Source organism: Anopheles coluzzii, chromosome 3 (assembly GCF_943734685.1).
Source record: "Anopheles coluzzii chromosome 3, AcolN3, whole genome shotgun sequence".
Taxonomy (NCBI): Eukaryota; Metazoa; Arthropoda; class Insecta; order Diptera; family Culicidae; genus Anopheles; species Anopheles coluzzii.
The window spans coordinates 5,263,709-5,285,922 of record NC_064671.1 but is presented as its reverse complement, the minus strand read 5'-3'; the positions used below and the strand labels follow the sequence as shown (position 1 = coordinate 5,285,922).

Sequence of the window (22,214 nt, the reverse complement as noted above, 5' to 3'; positions counted from 1 at the left end):
AACACGCTTGATAAATGGCGTGTTCCGCTGTTGGGTTTCCCTTCGGATAATGTTCTGCTTTAGCCCACGCATCGCTTTTTGCATCCCATTTACCGCGCTGCGTGGTTTGGCTTGTTTATTTTGCGCGTTCACATCGGTTTTGCCAGCTGCCAGCATTATTGCTGTCACGCCAAACGGCGCAAGGTAACAAGGGATGATGCTGCTGCCATTGTTTTTTTGTTGTTATTGTACGCTTTTCACGATGTGAAGAAGGCAGCGTACTGTAAAACTGTGTGGGCGGGAAAAAAGGATATGCATTTTCTTATCCCATTCCGAGTTTGGGGCCGGGCCGAGCGTCGTGGGCGCACTCTACTTCTTGGCGGGGTCGGTTTTTTACCTTTTACCCTAATGCTCATTCGGCACATGTCGATCAGCTGGGTCTATTGTTTCCCTTTACCGACCGGGCCTGGTCGTTTCATCCACTCCCGGGGAGTCCATTTTTGTAAGGTTGATACCATTTTCGCTTATCTCAAAGTGACTTGGGGAGAGCTTGAAGAAATGGAGGCATTTTGGGCTCGGTTGCTTTCGAAATTTTAACGTTTTTGTGTGTCATTTTTGTATGTAGTTCAATTTGCGCTTTTCGTTTGTGTATGTGTGTGTGTGTGTTTTATGCTATACAAAACACAAAACGGCACAAGCATGGCGGCGAAACCGAGTCGTCGTCCAACCCACTCGCATTTTCGGTACGGAGCGAAACCGCCGGTGGGGTTTCACTAGCCGCCGCGACCTTTGACATTTAGCCGTGCGAGCGCTGGTTGGTGGTTCCCTGGTGGGGTTTTTTTTTGTTGTTTCTCCATCCGCTGTAGAGGGATGGAAAATCCCAACAGCAGGCAGCTCTAGCAGCCGTAAAACAAGACAAGGTTTGGTTAGGAATCTATCGCGGCATTAGCTAGCCCCGCACGCGTTGTATCGCGCTGTCGGGTTTCGTGTCTCGTCCACTTGTTCACTGTTTTATCCTGTTGATTTTCCGTCTTCTCTCTTATCTTTCTCTCTCTCTCTCTCTCTTCTCTCTCTGCAACATAACTTTTGTCATGAGAAAACTTTTCTCTACTCCCATCTGCCCATTTCACCTTGCATCTTGATCCCTCCATCCTCACAGCCGTGTCCTTCGTGCGGAAGACGTGTCGTGACATACACCGATATCAATTTGCCTCCTCGTTCCACCCTTGCCCCAAGTGCTACAAGGATCCTGCTTGGATGCCACGTGTCTCGTTACCGCTCTCGGTACAAACAAGGTTGAATCTTCCCGTGTGTAAAATGGGAATTTTATTGAAAATTTCCCCCCTCCATATTCCGATCACTGTGCACTGCACTCTCCACTGGTCAACTGGCGGAAGCTGTGACCTAAGCATGGACTAATTGGGGACTAAGGGGTCGATGGATGGGATGCTGTTCGTTGCACGAATGCATTGCTGCAGCGAGTGCAACAAATGGACAGTGGATCATGATTTACGTGTGCGATACATTATTCAACAAGCGGTGAACCGTTCGAGCAGAATCAGCTGCCTGACCTTTGCTGAAGCTTTATGGGAATGGTATTTACATCTAATGCGGTGTTAAATAGCGTCCGTGCAAGCCATTTTCACGAGAATCTTATTGAAATGTTTCGTGCCAAAGGGCGGTTTTACAATACATAGAACAGGTTGGCATTTTTCCTACAAAAGAAACTCATTTTTAAAACACTTGTAGGAGCTCTCTTCGTCTGGGTGTTTTGCTTCCTCACCATCATCAAAGCCACATGATTGCAGTGAGGGGGAAAAACGGCAGGCTCTTTACCCAGCACTGTTTGTAAACGATCGTTTCAATTGGGGTAGGATCGTTGGGCTCCAATTAAACGGTCAAATTAACATGCAATCCCACTCCCTTCACCTCCAATGGGGGCCAGTGTTGACTGTACGTGTCCTCTCAGAAGAAAGAGCGATGGAGAGAGAGAGAGAGAGAAAATCGATACAAAATGATACCAAAATTCCACCCAAACGCCCACAGTTGCAGTGTTGTGTTGTGAAAGGCTTCCCGTTATCGATGTGGGGCCCACGCATGTGAAAGCTTGATTTTAAATTGATCGACTTCTATTCCGAATCGATTCTATGATGGGAATGGGTGTGGGAGAGGTCAATTATGATAGCAAAAAAAAAAAAGAAAGATGTAGAGTATCTCACCACTCGTACCACCCGAATTCCAGCTAAGTGGACTCAATTATGCAACATTTAATCAAACTTTTGATGCAAACACACGCGCGCGCACACACACCCCATGAGGCAATTAAATGCAAAACCTCATTGATACGATACTTTGCAACGTTTCGGTAAAACCGGTAACCCGAGCAAGCTGTTCACGAGCCTGCCCATAAAGCGATTCGTGGCGATAGGGCGTCATGGTACGATTCGCGGAAAGTGGTTCCCTTTTGCGCACACACGCGCGCGGCCCCCACATGCGGCTTAAATGGAAAACTCCTGTTGACAAACGGGGTGGTGGCCTTTTGTGCCGGCGTTGAGTTGTAATAAAGGGGGTGGGGGGGGGTGAGTATGCAATGGCAACCACCGCATTCTTGTACCGCTTCTGGGAACTGGAGCGCCTGGTGGAATGTGTCCACCGGTTTGTTGCCACCCTTCGTTCCAACTGTTTAACTGTGAGCCATTTTCCCGCTAAGCGTTGCTCGGTGAGCCCATTGTTCGGTGAGTCGTAGGCAAGGACGAGGGGTGGATGAATTTCCCTACCTTGGCTTTTCCCTTGAGTGCCACAGACAAACACACACACACACACATTTCGGCTGGTGGTCCAGTTTGATCGACCTTTGTTCCTGCTGTGTTCTGTGGTGCTGATGATGAAGTCAAAAAGTTTCCCAGAAATTACCTCTACCAGCGGTGAGAGAGGGCACACAGGGCTTAATAAATTCGTGGTTGAGTGTGTTGTCGGCTTTTTGCTGCTATTGGGGTTGGGCAGGCGTTTGTTCACATTTTGTTAATCACTCCTCCGTCCCTCCATGCCGTGGTGGTGGTGGTGCCGGTGGTCGTCGTGGTGATGGTTTACATATGTTTCATGTGGATTTCCAATTACGGCAGGGAAATTTCTCGGAATCGGATTCGTTGAGTGATGTTTGCTTGATGTCCCGGTCAGCTGTTCGGGCGGTTCAAATGGAGCGAATGTCGAACACTTAACCAGCCGTAATGAGAACCGGTACAGAAGGTGTCCCAGCTGGTTCAATACAGCTACATTGTTTCGTGTTCCCATTTTCGGCTTGAGAGAAGAGGTAGCGTTTGTTGAGGAACGCCACAATTTATCGCATTCGTTGCCTTTTGGGAGGTCCGGGAACACTTTGGCAGCTGGTATTGATGTACAACCAATACTTAGAAACCGCCCCCCAATAGATCACAATCAAAAGTAAAGCACAGGCAAAAAATCTGTGAGTGTAAAAAGACCTTACCGACCTCTCGACCTGTGGGAGTTGTGGGAAATGATTTGTAAACCATTTTCCCTGAAATAAAGCGCTGATAATGCAATCAATAATTCACTCCTATTGATTGATTGTCAACTTTTCCCTCCATTTGACACCAGCGTGTGGATGTGTGTGTGTGTGTGTGTGTGTGTTTGTGTGTCAGATCTTTCTAATGCGTCAGAGCGAGAGAGCTGAAATTCTACGAAAATTGTCACCAGATTATGTTTTATATCTGCATTATGTATGTTTCCCAGAATACGAAACACCGCATCATCTCCTTCACTTGGGAACAAAGGTTTTACGCTGAAGCATGAAGCAACAGCACCGTTAAGACACACTATAAAACAGATACCTCAACAACCTCCTGCAATGGTTGTTGTTGTTGTTGTTTTATTTTTTTACGAGGCTTTTTAGCATTCGCCTCTCGTAATTTAAAATTCAGAAATCGCTAATACTATTTGAGATACAAAAAAGAATAAATTAAAAGTTCAAGAAAAAGAAAAAAAAATTACAAGAGTTATTATGGTACTGGTGAAAGTTGAAAATGTTTGTTAATTCTAGTGCTTTTTTCATTTCAATTATGTTTTTATAAATATTTTTATCCATATTTGCTATACTTGTTTGTAGAGATTGGTTTCCTTTAAAAAATTCAAAAGTTTTTCAATTTCCTTGTAATTGTTGGAAAGTACAATATCCAAATGATCTCCAAGTCTGTGTTTCTGCCTTTCTGCGGAATATCCAAAACAATTAATTAAAATGTGTTCCACCGTTGTATCACACCCACAAAATGGGCAGATTAACGGTGATTCCTTTTTTAGTTTGTATGTATGTGTAAGTCGGGTGTGTCCAATTCTCAACCTTGTTACCACTCTTTGATCACTGTGATCTAGTGGATCGTTCCAAGGTGCCGTGGTTTGTTTTATTTTTTTAAGGTTGGTAATGGGTGATTTGTTCCAAATGTTTTGCCAGCTCTGATTTATTACCCCTTTCCACCACAAGGATGCATCGCTTCTAGAGATAGTTCCATCTACATGATCTTTGATCATCCTACCTTCATTCGCAAGACGGTCAGCTACTTCGTTTCCTGCGATTCCTTTATGCCCTGGTATCCAACAGAATTCGATTGACCTGTCTTTTGATAGTGATTCGATAGTTTGTATGTAGGGGTTTCGTAAGGATCCTTTCTCTAATGCCTTCAGAACACTAGCGCTATCTGTGAAAATAACGTTAGGTCTGTCATTTACGGTCGCTTCTTCAGTTGCTATCATAATAGCAATAGCCTCTGCTGAGAATATTGATGTGTTCTCCGGAAGCTTAATGCTACAGCGAGCATTTGGCGATGTTATGCCACAGCCCGCAGAACTGTTGTAGACCGAGCCATCAGTATAAATTTTGTTATATATTTTATATTTGTTGGCGATGAGCATTTGATAGTTTTGTACTATTTGTTGTTCGTGATTGCTTAGATTTTGCAATGTCCAGTCGATTGTGGGGATTTTGTCGTACCAAGGTCTAGTCGAACAGCTTGTGAGTCTAGCTATGTTGGGCATGCTGTGACCTGTTAGTTGTTTTAACACCTTGTTGGCTCTATCTACAAAAGAATTTGCTTCGATTCCTTTTTCAATGAGTCTGCCAGCTAGGTTTACTATTTTAAGGACTACAACATGGTCGAGAGGTAATTGTCCACTTTCACAAAGTACTGCGGTGTTTGGGCTAGTGATAAAAGCACCTGTAATTTTTTTCAGAGCAGAGTGGTACATTGGGGCTAGCTTGCAGCCAAAGTTGGCATCGCCCATGGTAATGAATTCAATGCCGTACAATCCTGCAATGGTGTCTTACAAGTGTTTAAGTCATTATGATAATAATTCATAATCATAAGACCGTACTGCACAACAGCTAGAAGAAGCAGCAAACAGAAACCTCAACAACCTGTTCCAATGCTGCCTTACAAGTGTTAAAGTCATTATGATAATACTTCATAATCATAAGACCGTACTGCACAACAGCTAGAAGAAGCAGCGGCATGTGGCATTGGGTTGTGGGCCAAAAGGAATTCTTATGATTAAAAGCATCCCATGCACACCGATGCTTCCGGTGTATCCTTCCGGGAACATAGAGGCGTGAGCAATGCTGTTGCGCGTCTGTGCAGAGTTCTACTGCCAGTCGGGCCTCCTGCCATCTATCAACGCCCACGACGCTCTGGACCGCTTGGACCGGGCTAGGTTACTTCCCCCTGCCAAGAAGAACATCTCGTAGTCACGTACAATCGACATGGCAGGCTGATGAAGTTGATTGAAATATTACGAGCGTGGCCACGCGTAATGTTCCGCTGCACTACACGTGGCTCCCTACCCTGGCGCACCAGGTTGGCGGCTTCCGGAGAAGATGGTCTCAAGGACAGCGGACCCTCGGCCCACAGAACGCCACAACAACAGGTCCCGGGATGACGGGTAGAATGGTGAAAAATGGGCTCCACTAATGCGGCGTATGTGTGTGCCTTCGCTTGCGAGCGAGCGTGGGCTGGGCCAGCATCTAATGCGAACATTTAATGAGCATTCCGAGACTCGCTAAATGTTTAAACGGAAGTTTTAGTCCGAGTTTGGTGCAATATAAACAGCTCTGTGTGTGTGCGTGAGGTTGAAATCAATTATTAATTTGTGCAAAACCTAGACACTTGGTTCATGCTGTTCTACAAAAACTTTACATAAAATTCAGACTTCAACTTACCACCGCTACGGGGCGCCACAGTACACACAAAGAAGCTGAGTGGACTTTGGAGTACACAATTCCTTCCATTCTGGCATTCTGATACACCTACACGCGCTTCCACTTCTTTGCGCCACACGTCAAGGCTGTGTTCAAGGGAAGGAAGTTTTGAGGAAAAATTTACAATTAAGTGCAATTCCTCACATGCCTCACTGGTGAGATCTCCTCCCATGCCCATGCCTACAACAGAGATCTCTTCGTTCGAGTTGTGGTTTTGAAGTGGGTTTGCAAAAGTTTCATAATACTCACCCACATCGCTCACTGGAGCGTGCAAAAGTATTTTAAAAATGTCATCCACTGGCCTTCTCTGTCACGAGAAGTAGTAGTAGTAGTACTAGTAGCAGTAGTAGCAGCAGAAGCGTACCGTAATTTTCACCCCAACTCTGCATCCTGCTGTGTTTGATAGAAATTTTTGTTCATCTAACTTTTGTATCGTACCGTATTTCCCGCGACTTACCTTACCGTTTTTCCCATCTGCTCTGCCGGGCCCCGTTTGTTGTGCGCTGTTTGACATTTGACCTTTTAAGAGTGAAGCAACAAGTAGAGAGAAATGGTGCGTACGAGCACGAGGCGAAGCTTTCAGCTGAGGTGGAATTTCTTTCAAGTTGTAATAGGTCCACGAAATGAAACGCACACAGAAATGCTGTTGTGTATGTATATAATATATATATATATGTATGTATATATGTATATATTTGTATTTATTCTATGTACAAAGCTGCTGATCGGAGTAGTTTGGTTTTGGTTTTTGCTAAACTCACGTATAAAGATCGTAAAGTGTGTGTGTTTTTTATTTTTGGTTTTATTTCATAGAGAGGATATGTACATTTGTAGTGTGTTTTATGTTACTTTCCTTTCTTTTCTTTGCATGTGTTTTAGGTTTGAAGTTTTGTCTCATCTTTTGCTCATACGTTTTGAATGTTTTTTCATTTCCTTTTCAGCTTCATTCTGTTTTAAGTTAAAAGAACATTTAATTTTGATCTGTTTGTGAATGTTTATCGCTTGTTTATGTATATGGATTTATTTTATCATCTGTTTTGCTCTGCTCTGCTCTCTCTCTCTTTGTTTATCCATCATTGTTATGTTCCTGTTGCTCAGTTACATCGGCATTTTCACCTTCTCGATTCAATTCATAGCAGCATTATCAATACTATCACCAACAAGATTTCATTGTCTATGTAATGTTTCGGTTTTGTTCGGGCTTTTTTAAAATTATGTTAGTTGTGATGTTTCACCTGTTAGCTTTACTTTGTAGTGTTCTCATCATAGTGACAAAAACCGTATGATTATTTTCTGCTGTTTATGCAATCATGCCCTTCACGACACTTGGTTGGATATCATACCACGGATCACTTACACTAGTATACTGTGTACTGTACTGCATGGGTAGTTTATTGAAATTTTCAATGTTTTCCATCTGCTTGCTTAGCTTAGCTTCGTTTGTATTTACTGTAGTTTTGTGCTCATGTGTTTTGTTTTATTTCATTTTGCTGGAATGTGTTTGCTTCATACATGTTTGCCCATTTCTATTACATTATTTTATGAATTTGTATTTTCTTGTCGTTGATGTAATGATTAGAACATCATGTGGATTAACTATTCTCATAATGCAGTGTTTTATGGTTTTCGTTATGAACGGGTAGTGCAAAAGTAATGTTTTTCTGCTTAAAAGTAACAAATTTTGAGATCCAGTTTCCAGAGTGTTCATCAAGTTATGCACTATTTTAGAAATGCGCAAGGTACCAAAAATATACACACATCAATATAGAATGCTTATGCTTTCTTCTGTCCGTTAATTCTAGCCTCCATTTCCCTCCATGCCCCCCATTTACAGCCATTTGATTTACATCGTTCGTTATTTTTATAGCATCTGAGAAATATGCATCTCTGCGTAACTATTAGAAAAGTTGGCACTATTTCAAGTATCTCAAGTTTGTTTATTTCTTTTGTAGCTTTCCAGTTTCGTTAGAGCAGCGATTGATATTGGTATGATAGTGGTAAAGCAAATGAAAACATACCCCTTTCAGAGGCAAAGGCAGCTAACGAAAGAATGAGCGTAAAATTATCTCAAATAAAACATATAAGTAGGTGTTTGAAATGTTTATACAAATTTATAGCACAATAATAAGTGAGAACGTTTGTGTGAGTACAGAAGAACACAGTGAATTAAAAAGAACAGCCTCTTATTTGTATCTTGTCGCATGTCGTTCTCACGTCTCATACTCGCCAAACCCAACCCAGCGCTCGCTCGCTCAGCTATTTACCTAACGACAAATAGTTTGTTTTAAAAACGATTCAATATTTTTATTGTCAAATTTGTGTATGTGATCCTTTTTCTTTCCTTTTTTTATTCCCATTTTGCAATTTCTCTCCTAATCCATTTACTAACTTTTTTCATTCTACATATCACTACTTTACATCCACACATTCTTACCCTCTCTCTCTATCTATCTCTCTCTCGTCTCCCTTCCTTTTATATTTGCGTGGGAAAGCATGAAGCATCGTCCCACATGCAGTCCTCAAAATCAAAATCTTTGTTCACAAAATTAAGAATCCATTTTTCGATTATCCCTTCGGGTGATCTTTTTACCCTGTTTCCTACTACCATGAAGAGGGAGTCCTTTGGATCGTTTGCCATTTTTTTCTTCCTGCTGTGTAGTATTGCTGTTTGTGTAGGTCGGTTGGGCTATTTTTTGCGATTAACTTTTCCCAAACAAGAACCCTTTGGTGCTTATCAGAATTTTTGATTCCCAAACCCCCTTTTTGGAGAGGAACATGAAGACATCACGTACACCGTAAGGGACGCCTTTTGGGAACTTTGAGTCGCTTGCAAGTTGTTCTTTTTCCCTTTTGTTTTTGAGTCCCCCAAATCTCTTTCTGTCTGGCGAAAATTATTGGCATGCTGCTGGTAGCTGACCAGCAGCAAGCAAACCCGGTCCCGAAATCCAGTGTACATAGGTTTGTCGTGATCGAGCTGAGTGGGAGGAAGAGAGTACGTAAAAAAATCAATTCCTCTCTGTCAGCGCGCATGGCACAAGGATGTGGTTCCTGTATGTGTCATCCCTGGTCCGGTTGCGACGGTTTTTTCGGCCTCGGCAGCCATCGGCCAATGTGGCAAACATTCCCGAAATGCTGGGGGTGAATGCACTCTTGCCCGGCTTCCGGCAGACTTTGGGGAAGCAGAAGCAGAATTCTGGCCGTGTGCCAGAACAGTGTCCAAACTCTCTGCTACCTTATATGCAGGGTTGAGGACTTGTTTTTTGGCAAAAAAAAACCTTTTTCGATCACAAGAAACCTATTCCCGGCTAAAGCGGCTAGGAACATAATTTTCCCGCACCGGATTTTCCCTCCACAATTGGTTCTCCCCTTGCGTTGGTTCTTCCGTGCTGATTGATTTGGTTGGGTGCGCTTTTGCTGTTTGCCAGCGTAAGTGGGTTGTTGAATAACGTTTCTGCCATCGCGCAGTCAGTCGTCGCGACAGATAGCGACACGGTCAATTGTGTGGGGGGGAGGGGGGATGGTTTGAAAAAGGGGGCAGCAATTTCTGCATTCTATTGGCGCACTTGCATTGTCCCCAGTGCGTGTGCGGACTTGCTTTCTTTGAATGGTTCAGCAGCTGCTGAAAACATAATTTAACATTGAGTTATGTTTTGCAATGTATTTTCACTGGTTCAATAATGGGCCTTTTCTTGCTCCAACGTACGTTCAACAGCCCATTCATTGCTCTCCCGCTTTTAGCTATATTTAACCAAACATCCCTTTAAAACACAACACTTCTGTATGACGTAGCAAATTGTGGTTATTTTCGGGGTTTTATGTTCGTAATTTCGCTCTCGCTGTTGATGACCTTTTTATCCTGACCGATTTATCAGCAGGGCAACGAACGAAAAGCACTCCCCAACAAAGGGTGGACGACGAAAACAACGTGTAGCAAAGCGAACGATTGCTTGCTAAACTATTTTGGTAGCTTGTAGCTCTATTTCTGGCACATTTATGCTTGAGCTTGATGAAAAACAAAACAAAAAACACACTAGAGTTTGGTACCCTTAAAATGCTTACCGGGTGGAGTTGCTGTGCGTGCTTAAAGCGAACTATAATTACACACTCTCCTCTATCCGTTCGACCCCATTGACCCCATAATAAGACAAGGAAATGAGTAATCGTTAAACAGAAGTGAACCCTTTTTGCGTAAAAGAAACAAAATTACAAAGGAATCAATTTGGGTTGATCTTATTTCTACCTAGAGCTTACCGCCGGCCAGTAGACGGAAACACGGAAAGCGATTATGATAAGCAATGCAGGAGAGAGTACGTGAAAGTAGCCCTTACACGCACCCACATCGAGCACGTCAACCACACCTGCCCATTAGACCCACAGACAGGGTTGTTAGCGTAAGCTTGTTAGCTAAACTCGTTTAAAGATGAAGCGCTGTTTTCTTGTATGTGTTGGTTTGAATTTCCTTTTAAAGCTTTTCTTATACACCATTCCCAGTTTGTCCGCACCCTCTGTGAGGGGGCATAGCTAGCAGTATGTTGTAAGTTTTTTTTGTTATGTTTAAAACACTTTCATTTGAATAGATTTGTTTAATAGCTACATGCAGTCCATGTTCTCTGTTAATGTTGATTTACGACGCTGACGCTATATCAGTGCTATCAGGGAGAGTGGAGAAAACAAAAGTGTGCACACACACACACATGCTTGGAGCGAAGTCGGGAAAAGCGTTCCAGTGTAGGAGAGAAAGGGCGGAAGCAGGTTGAGAGGAACTAAGGAAAAAATGTAAACCGTTTTCCGCGGGAAGGGACAGTGTGCATTTCTTAATTAGTGCACGCGCAATAATGCTTAGTTTCATAATGCTAGAGTGTGGTGTGATACTTGATTGTTGATTAGGTACCCAAGACGAATAAGGCTTGCTTGTATATGTGTATTTGAGTTGCTGTTTTGTTTGTTATTTATATTTACATGGCGGGGTGTTTCGCTGAAAAAGCCCAACAAAATATGGTGCAAAAAGTGAGAAAATTGTGGCTTAAGAAGAAGAAGAAGAAGAAGAAGAAAAGCAAATAACAAAAGGGGTGGTAACCAAATGGGGAAAAGTAAAGTGCGAAAGCACGGCATGCTTAGCTAAATTTGAGACCGATTTGAAAGCTCTTGATTTCAATGTTCTTAATTGTGTGCTTTTTCCTTACACGCTGCTGCTGCTATTTACAGTTTTTTGTACAGATTTGATTGTATAGTAAGTGTTCAGAGTTCACACAGCATACTCACACACACACATTTACATGATATCGTAACGCATATTGAAATTTGTAAATAAATTGTCCTTTTGGTTACCAATTTGCTGATGAAAAAATGGTGGCTTTCGGTGGTTGAACAGAACCAAACAGCTGTGCCGAACCATCGTAAACTGTAATCTGTTCCACTGCAACTGTATGTGTGTGTGTGTGTTTAAACATCAATAAGTAGACCGGTTAGTAGTTATTTGTTTGTTTTGCTTGCGCTTAGTGACTAATACCGTTTTTCAACACACGAGCTTTTCCTCTTTTTCCGTATGAACTGTCCCTTTACAATACAGGTTTTGCACTTTATATTATCGCTAATATATCGTTACTCGATTCCAGGCTCCTCGTCGACCCGCACATCCCACTCCTAGACATCACACACACATATACATACACGATCCAGTAGCCAGAGCTTGGCAGCCTCCAGGGTAAGCTTAATCGTTTGTGCAAACGTGTAACGGAACGCAGACGCGCTTTCGCTCAACCGCACGCAACCAAACGCAAGCCTCTGGTGTGGTGCGCCTGGCCTCATGATCGTGTTATGTGATTATGTCCCCGGGCGTGTGTGCGTGTGTGTGTGCTTGTGTGCTTGAGTTTGGTGGAGCCAACTTTGGAGCTGCCGAGTTTTGTGTTTGCTTAGGGCGCTAGCTGCCATTTGGAAGGGACTTTTGCCACAATGTGTGCGCCCTTTTTTCTGTTCGCACGGGGTGTGAAACTCCCCTTTGTGTTTGTGTGTCTGTTACCTTAGAAAGAGTCTGTGTCTGTGCGCTCTCAGTTCAAAGAGCTGGATGAATTTTCGTCCCACTTGTTTATCTTGACAATGGGGAGGGGGGGGTTATTTTCTCCCTATTTTTTCATCACCACATCAGCAACATCCCGATGTGCGCGTGAGTGTGTGTGTCATTTTCTCTTATTTGCATGTTTGTTATCATTTGCTTGATATATACGAGTGTTTGCACTTTCCCAAGAAAGGTTGCCACAGCTTATGCCTTTTTTTCCTAGCTGCTTTTTTATGTTGTTGGGTTACTTCTCCCCTTTTTGTACAGTGAAAAAAGCAGCTTTGCTTTTCGTTTGATGATGAAGCTTGTCGTTTTTTGCGGTTTTTTTTCCTCACCACACCTTTTATTCCTCTCTCAAAAGGATAAGTGATTTGTGCCTTTTCTGTTACGAGCATCAAGCTTCCTAAATTAAAAATCGCACCCATCGCACCTCACAGTAATGGAAATATTGGAAAAGGAAAGGCGAATTGACACATTTTTCGTTTAACCCTACTTTGTCTGTTTGAACTACTGAATCGAAAAAAGGAAATAGAGGGGGGAAACAGTTTGGGCAGTACAGCCCAGAGCGTAAAACATAAACATCGGGTGCACAATTGTGCGTCAAAAGTAACGATTCCAGTCCGTGCCGCCTCAAAAGCACGGACAGGCAGACACTGTTAATCCCAACTCACACAGTTGCTAGCCTCACAGCTCACGGAAGGGCCGCACGGAATGGTATGGTCACTTTTGTGGCGTCAACTTTAGAAAGTAAACATACGTACGGTTGCCATGTTTGTCTCCCGTCTTTGGCCTGTGTTTTTTTCAGTAATAATTCCTGTTTTCCACCTTCTGCTTCAATCACATGCGGCTGGTATAAATATGTATAACAAGAATCATCATCCAGCGGCTTCCCGCCTAGTGCCGCCTTAGGTGTTCGCTTTGCAAACTTTGGTATATATTTGGCTGTTTGCAGCCTGTATAGTGTTTATGCTACTCCATATATACAAGAATTCAGTCTCAACCTTGTTTTGTGTGTGTGTGTTTCTTTTTTGCTCTGCTTTGTTTCAGGATCAGCTAGTCTGCAGTATAATTGGGTAACTAATAGAGCAGCACTGTGCGCTTCACTAGTGTTACATTCGATGGTATTTGAAAAAAGGTATATAAATTTAGCTACAAAGAACTATTTCGTGATAAAATGAGAATAGTTTGAGCAGGTTTTTGGTTTTTTTTTTCGAGAGAAATGTCACAAGAAAAGAAAATATCTAGCTATAGAGATGAAGGAACAAAGATGGGTCGTCCTTACACTGAACAAAAACTCACTTAATCGATGTTTGACGGTTGCGATTGACTTAAGCCGAACGCTTCAAACCGTCCAGCTGCTGTACGAGCGACTCCTCGTTCGAAACGAAACGCTTGTGGATGTGTGCCAGCTGCTTCTGATGCTCCAACTGCTGGCGAAGATCGGCACCCTGGAGGAAGCAGAAAAGACAGGAAAAAAAAGACCCAAGATGCTCGTTAGCTTAGCGTCACAAATTACTGGAATAACTTCAAACCTACCTCCACATCCTGCTTCATGTTGATCATGGCCCGTAACGCATCGTAGATCTTGCTGGACTTTGGCTCCTTGTGCTGTTTGGCGCTACCGTCCTCCGTCTTGGGCGTACCGAGCTGCATGCGCGTTTCATCCACGGCCTGGATCAGGTTCGCCGCGAACAGGTTCCGCGGGTTGGTGGGTCTGGGCAGGACGACTTCCTTCTGGCCGCTGCCGGTCGCCACTTTCGTCGCCACTGTGGCGGCAGGCTTCGAGGTAACCGGTGCCACAGTGCTGGCAGTCGCCTTGGCCTTGGGTTTCTTCGTCGTAGTGCTGACGAAGGTGGCCTTCTTCGGCTGGACGTTCCGTTTGCGGTCCCAGTGGCTCCAGGAATCGTCGTACTCGTCCGCATCGTAATCGTACGCATTGTAGCTCGGGCTGTCCTTCTGCCAGTTGTCCGCCTGTTCGTAGGTCGGTTGGTAGTCGGAGGAGAGTGTACGCAGGAGCTGTTGTTGCTTCTGCTCCTTCTGAAGCTGCTGCTCCAGTTGTTGCTGCTGAAGCAAACGTTCCTGCTGCTGCTGCTGCTGCTCCTTCAGTCGCTGTTGCTGTAGAAGTTGTTCCTTCTGTCGTAGCAGCTGTTGTTGCTGCTGCTGCTGCTGCTGTTGCTGCTGCTGCTGGGGTTGAAGTTGTTGGTACTGTTGTTTCGATTGTCTCTGATGTACTTGCTGCTGTTGCACCTGCTGCTGCTGCTGTTGTTGCTGCTGCTGATGCTGGGATTGCTTCTGGGGTGGTGAGTACGGTTGCTGCTGCTTCAGCACGAAGGGAGCCATCTTGTCCATCAGCATCGGGGGCAGCCGCTGGCTACTCTTCTGCTGGTGGATGAGCGACTTGAGCTCCTGCACCTCCTCATCATCCTCGTCGATTTGATTCTTCGCCATACTGTTGCGGAAGCTGTTCAGCTTGCTAAACGTGTTGCGGCTGCTCGCTGGACCGACGGCGTACGCTGGCACACTGTCCGACGGGTAGCCACCGCCCGAGAAGTACTCACCATATCCCGGCGCTCGTGTGTCAGCAATCGGAACTTCATAGTCGTAGTCCGGTTCGGTATCGTCGTACTCCTCAAAGTCTTCCTCGTTGGACATATCGAGCGGTGGAAGCTGTCTACCGCGAGCACCACCAAAGTTCGCCAGCTGACTGTTGTACAGGATCAGATTGCGCAGGAAGGCCGAATCCGGGCGGGAAGGACTTTCGTACCACTGCTCTTGTCCGACGGGGTAGTAATCGCGCGCCCGCTCGCGCTCATCCTCCTGCAGCATCTCCTCGTGCAGATCGTCCAGCGGGTTGCTTGATTCGTGATCGTCCGAGTAGCTGTAGCTCGGCCCGTGGGCGTAGTAGTACGGTGTCGGTTTGTACTCGCCCCGGTACGTCGGCAGCCCGTAGGAGGTGTACCGCTCGTTGTTGCGCTGATACCGACGGTGCTGCGGCTGGGGCAGATAGTAGTAGCTCTTGCCCGCGCTGTCGCCGTAGTATCCCGCATCGTCATAGTAATCGCTGCTCACCGGGGGCTGGTACGGGGCGTATGGGAAGTACTGGGGTGGCAGCTGGGCGTCGTAGTACCGTGCGTTCGGCAGGTGGTACACCGGGAGCGATAGGCCCTGTCCACCGCCGTACTCACTCGAGGGCAGCAGGTTAGAGCGAGTGTACCGTTTCGTGCCAAACACTGGGAAACCGTTGCTACCACTGCTACTACTGGCGCTGCTGATACTACTGGAACTGCTGCTACCGCTACTACTGCTGCTACCTGGCAGTGAGGAGGCAGCCCTTCCGAGGCTCATCACACTACAGAGCGCCAAGACCCACGTCAGTGTCCACGTGTTGGCCATTGTGTGCGAAACTGTGTGCAAAATTAGTACCCGATCTAATGAGCCGCCAAGAATAGGGGTTCATGGGGGGAAGAAAGAAGAGAAGAAAGAGAAGAAAAATATAAATTTAGCTGATATCAAAAAAGGAAACTCCAATTTCACAAGCACCATTGTGTGTACAGCGGCTATCCGTTGAAGTGATAATAAATGCTTGCAAGCGTTTTGGGGGCACCATCTTCTTCAGCTCCCCCCAACCCATGCACGAAGTAAGTTTTGACGCACGAACTTCCAAACAATCCTTCGCCGGTGGAAGGATATGCGGCGAAGGAGAAGCAGGAGCAGGGATTAGGGACGCCCGGTGGTCGGCTGATTATCAACATCAGTCGAGAGAGAGGCAGAGAGAGCGCTCAAGGATTCCTTACCGCATACGGGCTCAAAACCACGAAGGGAAAACGCTGGATCAAGGGACGCGGAAGGGAACGAGGAAGGGTATAACGCCGGGCGCGATTTGCGTCATCGGCGTCAGACAAAGACCGACAAACGGCGCCGTACTCTCGAGCGCGCGCAACACACGTGGGAAAGAGCACGCTAGCTGTGTTACTGCCACGGCAAGGAGATACACACATACACACCGCAACGAACCCCCGCCGGGTGACATTCCCGCTGACCCCACCCGCTGTCCTACATTTCCCGGATTAGTGTGTACGTGTGTGTTTGTGTGTGGTTTTGGGGCCGGTTTTTCCGCCGCTGCTATACCCGCTGGTTCGGGTGTTAGACCTTGGTAACCCTTAACCTTTGTTTGCGTTAGCGTGCTTTGCTTCTCCTTCTTCCTCCGCGACCGCGTGGGTAATCGTTACCGACGGGAAAAGCCTTTCCAAAGAAAATCCCATCCACCTTGTTACCAGTTTGAACATTTTGTCGGGGATTTTTGTCATGAAAAAGGGAAAAACTGGAAAGCCCCGAGAAGAGAAAGTGAGGCATAACACACACACAGACACAGAAACACACACCCTTTCCTCAGCGCCGCCGGAGACAAGCCGTCGGAAAGCTGATGCGGGGACATGAATCACACCGTTTTATTTGACCATAATCATTATCATTTATCTTTCGATGTGTGTGGCAGGGCGCGAGCGCGCGCTCACTTGCGTCATTCGGTCAAAAGTTAGTGCTGGCGCGTCGTCGTCCCACTTGCGGCTTCCGCCGGCTGTTCCAAGCTCCAGTTTTCTCTCTTTGTTAGGAGAGTGCATGTAACCTCCCCCCGCTGCCTTTCCACCACCTTTATTGTGTGGCGAAACACACGGCCACACGGTGCGGTTTTGGTGTTGTTTCCTGAACCAGGCAGCCACCGGTTGTTATTTCGAACGCCAGTAGCCGATCCGATAGCAAAGATAAAAACTACTGTTTGCGTTTTTCGCTCCCCTCCCCCCCCCAAGCTGGTTGTTTTTATCTTCGCCTCGGAAAACTGGCCACACACACACACCGTATATCACCCTGCGGGAGGCCGATGGAGTGTGATAAGAAACAGGGCAGAGAGGGCGCACTGACTTCCGCCTTTCGCTTCGATTTGCGTCGTGTGCCGTGCGTTTCGGTCCGTTGGTGGCCCCGGACAGCAGCAAAAACAAACTAAAAAACACACAACACTATTTCTGGAAATTGTCTTGCCGTCTTTCTTGTTGTGGTGTTTTGGGGGCCCATTTCTTCTCTCCTTTTCTTAGCCTCCTCCTCCTCCTGCTGTTGTGCTGTTGCATGCGAACCGTTCCGGTTTTGGTCGCTGGTTTTTCGGTGCGCACCAGTGTGGAATGTTGTGTGAATGTGTCTTAAATTAATAAACCAAAAATGGGAAGATGTTATACGGCGGGACCACGTTGACAGGAGCGCCAGCCTTACTGGCAAGGACATTGGATAATTTATGCTGGATTAAGGGAGAAGAGGAGAAAGCCTACCACAACGGATGACCTTCGGTGAGCGTTCCCCGGGATGGTGTTTGGGAATTTGTTTGTCGAAGAAGCAGAAGCGCTAGAAGAGCAAAACCGAAACGCTCTTTCCATGAAACAGTCGGGATGGTATGTAACCCTATCTTGCTGTGGGGTCGAATGGGTAGAAAATATTTGCCCTTGGTTGTTCCCTTTCCCAGCGTCTTCCTATGCTCTCCAAACACTTTGTTTTATTAATTTATGGGCAAAAGGTTAAAGTGGAGTGTTGCTAAATCTCACCGTGTCACCGTGTGGCAGGTTAGTCGCTCTCATACTCACACTGTCCCAAGATTTCCCATTCGTGCGCCAAGTCCTTGGCACAGAAAACAACACCCGCCCCCGTCCCCCCTTCAACAAGTGCTCCAATCTAATCGCAAAGAAGTGTCCACCACTCGAGACAACACGCGTCTTAGCCAAACATCAAATTGGACTCGATGGCGAGTTGTCAATTAAGAGGCTCGCCGAAATTCCCCGAACGCACGCTTAGAGCCGGGACAATTCCAGCACGATAACATCATTTTCACTTTGCCGCTTTCCCCACTCCCTGAGTCCCGCTGGCCGCAAAAAGAGAAAGGTACACTTCACGGGGACAATCTTCCGTTCCGACGAGTCCCTCCGGAGCTTATCGTTTCAAATGCTTCTTCATCCTTCATTGCTTTTTTTACTACCATTTGAACCCCACAATCGAATCGAACCGACCAACCAACGTGCGATTGAAGCTGTTGTGGAGCCCCACTTCTTCTTTGGTGTCCCCCCGTGTTCGGAGGACGTGTCAAAAACTTTTCCACGGAAGATGAGTAAATTAAGCAAAAGAGCTAACCCCGGATGAAGCCTAACAGCGCGGACTGACCTTCCGCAGTGACTGACTTTGTCATATTCCGGTGTGAAGGTTTCGAAGGTTGCTAACGAATGTGCAACCAGTGGAGAGGAGCGTGAACGAGATGAGAGTGAACAGGATGAAAAGTTTTATCCACTCGCTCCATCCATCCCCTCGGGGAACCCGGATAACATCGTCGGCTCCCGGGGTCGTGGAAGGTCATTGCGGGAGCTGTTGCAGAAAACGTGACACGGGACGGCCTCGAACCGAGCTTCATGACCCTTTCAGGTGGAAAATCCGGTTCGGCTAACAAGGTTTGTTATAAACTGACACAGCCTTCACACAGTCACACAAATTAACATTTTCCAACAAACACACACACACACAAAAAGGGGTTGAAATTCCCTTCCTGATTCGCCTGATTACGCCGCCTGTGGAGCGATCTCTAGTGTAGTGCACGAAGCCGAAAAACGCCACAGCACATCAGTGCACACCCCAGTGGACCGTTTAGTGATAAGACCGGCTTTGACAAATAAATCTAAGCGGATTTTAGCTTCCGATGGAGTTGGTTCTGCTGATGTGCTCGCAGATAATTGGGAGCCGGATTTGTACAACCAAGCTTCCAGCTAAGACAAGCCTCAGAAGAATGCAAAAAGGAAATACAGAAGCGAGAGAGAAAGAGAGAGAGAGAGAGAGCGAGCAAATGAACGAGATGTGTTGGAATTAGAGTGGAGGATAAAAGGATCTCATTACCAAACATTCAGCATCTAACAATCCGCTCCTCTGTGGAGGGAAAAGAGAAAACGAACTGCTCTGCTATGAATGGCAAATTTTCAGCACAATCGACAGTTTCCGAGTGGCGGCGGGGTAAAGGGTGGTCTATTTTTGGCAACCACTCCATCAACGTGCTGCTCCATCCATCGCCAAAAAACGGCGATGGATGGATGGATGGAGAGAGGCTCCCATCCATCAAAGAGCTTCGCAATAATCCAAACAATTTGCCAAGGTATAGCGAGCCTTGAGGTCACTTCTGCAGCAGCAATCTAGATAAGCTTTTCAGTCGTGCTTGCCTTCTCTCTCTCTCTCTCTCACAAACACTCTTGCTCAACCGTTTGTCGCGCTTGCCATAAAGAACGCGCACACAAGCACACAACTGGTGGCATAGGCTTTCGAAGGACACATGCGACAGTTGGTGCAGTGTAGCGTGTCACTTGCAGGATCCCCTGTTTTTTTTTTAACGCCATTTAACCCACAGACACACACACATAACATGATTTCCTGCATCGACCGACCGACATTATGATGGTGCACGGACACGCTACGACCTCTCCTCGCGAGACAGGAGTTCACATTTGACCTACATTACCTGTCAACAGGTCAACGCAGGGCCACTGCTGCTGCTACTGCACTAGCACAGGACTTTAGTTCAGTACGGTGCGATGACCGCGGACCCCGGGACTCGCTTCCGCAACAACGGAAGGAGGGAAGTAACACACCGCTGCTAGTTGCAAAAAGGGAATTACATTTACGAGCGGCTTCCAAATGGCACCCAACACCGCCAGCACATTGCACCGAGTGTGTGTGCGTGTGTCTGTGTGCCTGCATGGGGGCAAAATTAGGTCAACGGGAAAAGCAGTGGGAAAGCTGGGAATGTATAAGCAGCCACACAACGGGAGCGAGAAGTGTAGCTGCTGCTGTTGATGGTACACGAGCGCTTACTTTCCCTGCCCAGTACAAGATTAATAGGAGCTACTAGCACTTACTTGGTGTATGTGACTCTGGTGGTACTGCTGGTGGACTGGATAAAACTTCCCCCGTAACGAATCACTCTCTAGAGAGTTGCTGGCGAAAAAGTTTGTTGCCCTGTTGTTTCAGTTTCAGTTCGGGCCGTTTTTCTCACTTCACTTCACTGCACCCCGTTTTGTTCGTATCGTCTGTTTGTATCACACACTTCTAACGGGTTGATGCTTGTTCGGAACACAAAGCCAAGTGCTGCTTTTTTTCTTCCTCTTCTTCTTGGGATCCGTGTACTGATCCTAGCGAGTGTCGGGAACTGACTGACCTGGTCCGTCGGTTCGACTGCATAAATCGTCCAGCAGGATTGTGTTGTGCCTGGACGGGTCAGCCTGCGTGCGTGCGTAGGTGTTTTCGGGTGCCTTCGTCCTCGGACACCCACGCCAGTTCAAAGCCTTACCGAAGGCAAATACACAGACAGACACACACACAAAACCAAGTCGACGCAACAAAGGTGCGTGCGCGAACACACGACGACACTTCGGGACGCTCCACTTCGGGAAGATCAAACAACAAGTTGATTCCAGCAGGCAGAGGTTGCCTCGTTGTCCTTGCCCTATCCCCCTTATTTCCCACACACTCGACACACACACACACACACCGTCGCCTAAGCAGAGAAGCTCTCTCTCTCTCTCTTTCTATATCTCTTTCTTCTCACGCACCACAGGAAGCTATATTGTCTTTGAGATGGTGATGCACAGTAGGCTAGGAACTTGTTTCCACTGTTATCACTGTCACTCTGTCAAAGGGCTGGCTACACTGGTCTCTGGGCACACGTCTCGCAGACGGATTTTGCTTCGGAATGTTGCCTTTGCGCGTACGGCCAGTTCCTTTTATAGACTTCAACCCCTCAGCTCTCGGTTCGTTCGGCTTGTTCGGTTCGTGCTGCAGCTTCGGGTCGCGGTCGGGTCAGTCGCCCACACGTTTTGAATGAAATCCCCCCCCCACCCCTCTCGTACACCTCCTTCTCTCCCCCATTTGTCTCACCACACCGCAATGGCTTTCCCCGTAGTGTGGGGCTTCTTCACTTCTTCACCATTCGCAGTTCCATAGAATTCGCCGCGACTCGTTCGCCGATGGGAAAGCTTTTGTGTTGCGCAGTGTTGCAGCGTTGTGGTGTGCCTTCATTGAGCAAAGTTCCGGGTTTGTGTGTGTGTTTTCCAGCGGCGTGTGTGTGTGTGTGTTGGACAGTGAATGTGGAAATGAAAACGTCACACTTTTCGCGAAGCTTTCTTTCATTTGCAGCGGTCTCATCCCTCCGCTGAAAGCTTCCTTTTTCGTTGTGTACGTGCGGGTGTGTGTGTGTGTGAAGCGATTTTCCCGCTGTGTGTGTATGTGCGTGTTTGGTTCTTTCCGGCCCGGACATTCGAGGAAGACGGTGTTTATGACGTCCCATTTTCTGCACGCTCCATTGCCTGCCTCAAACATTTGGAGCGTTCTTGGGAGACGGAAGAATAGGAGGAGGGGGGGGGGGGGGGGTGTTGAGCTTCCGCGTTCACCACAGCCATGCGCCACCATGGCGCGCAGGTTCGTGTGTGCTGCGAGGAAGAATGAAACCGAAGCCGAAGCTTGCAAGCTTCCCATCCCGACTCATGCCGCATGCTTTTGGGAGGATTTCCCAAGAGGGGTGAAGGATGGGAGATGGGTGGGAAAGCGAATTCTATTTTTAGGACAGAGCTGAATTGCGTCGTTATGGTGTTTGCCTTTGCCTGCCACCGGGTGACGTTTGCAGATTTTGTCTCCCTCCCGTCAACTGGTTTTCGTTGCTATTTGCTGCTATCTTTTCTCCCCTACACACACACACACACACACACACACACACACACACACACACACACACACACACACACACACACACACACACACACACACACACACACACACACACACACACACACACACACACACACACACACACACACACACACACACACACACACACACACACACACACACACACAC

General features: G+C 46.6%; 1 protein-coding gene across 1 annotated transcript; it reads right to left on the bottom strand.

Moving 5' to 3' along the window:
• Window positions 1–7,005: 7,005 nt before the first annotated feature.
• Window positions 7,006–21,195, bottom strand: LOC120956947 (transcription factor SPT20 homolog). The gene is made up of 3 exons (XM_040378793.2): window positions 20,222–21,195; window positions 13,833–15,724; window positions 7,006–13,744 (listed from the first exon to the last, which is right to left on the bottom strand). The coding sequence occupies exons 2-3, from the start codon at window positions 15,687–15,689 to the stop codon at window positions 13,625–13,627; spliced, it is 1,977 nt and encodes a 658-aa protein (XP_040234727.2). The 5' UTR covers window positions 15,690–15,724; window positions 20,222–21,195; the 3' UTR covers window positions 7,006–13,624.
• Window positions 21,196–22,214: the final 1,019 nt, after the last annotated feature.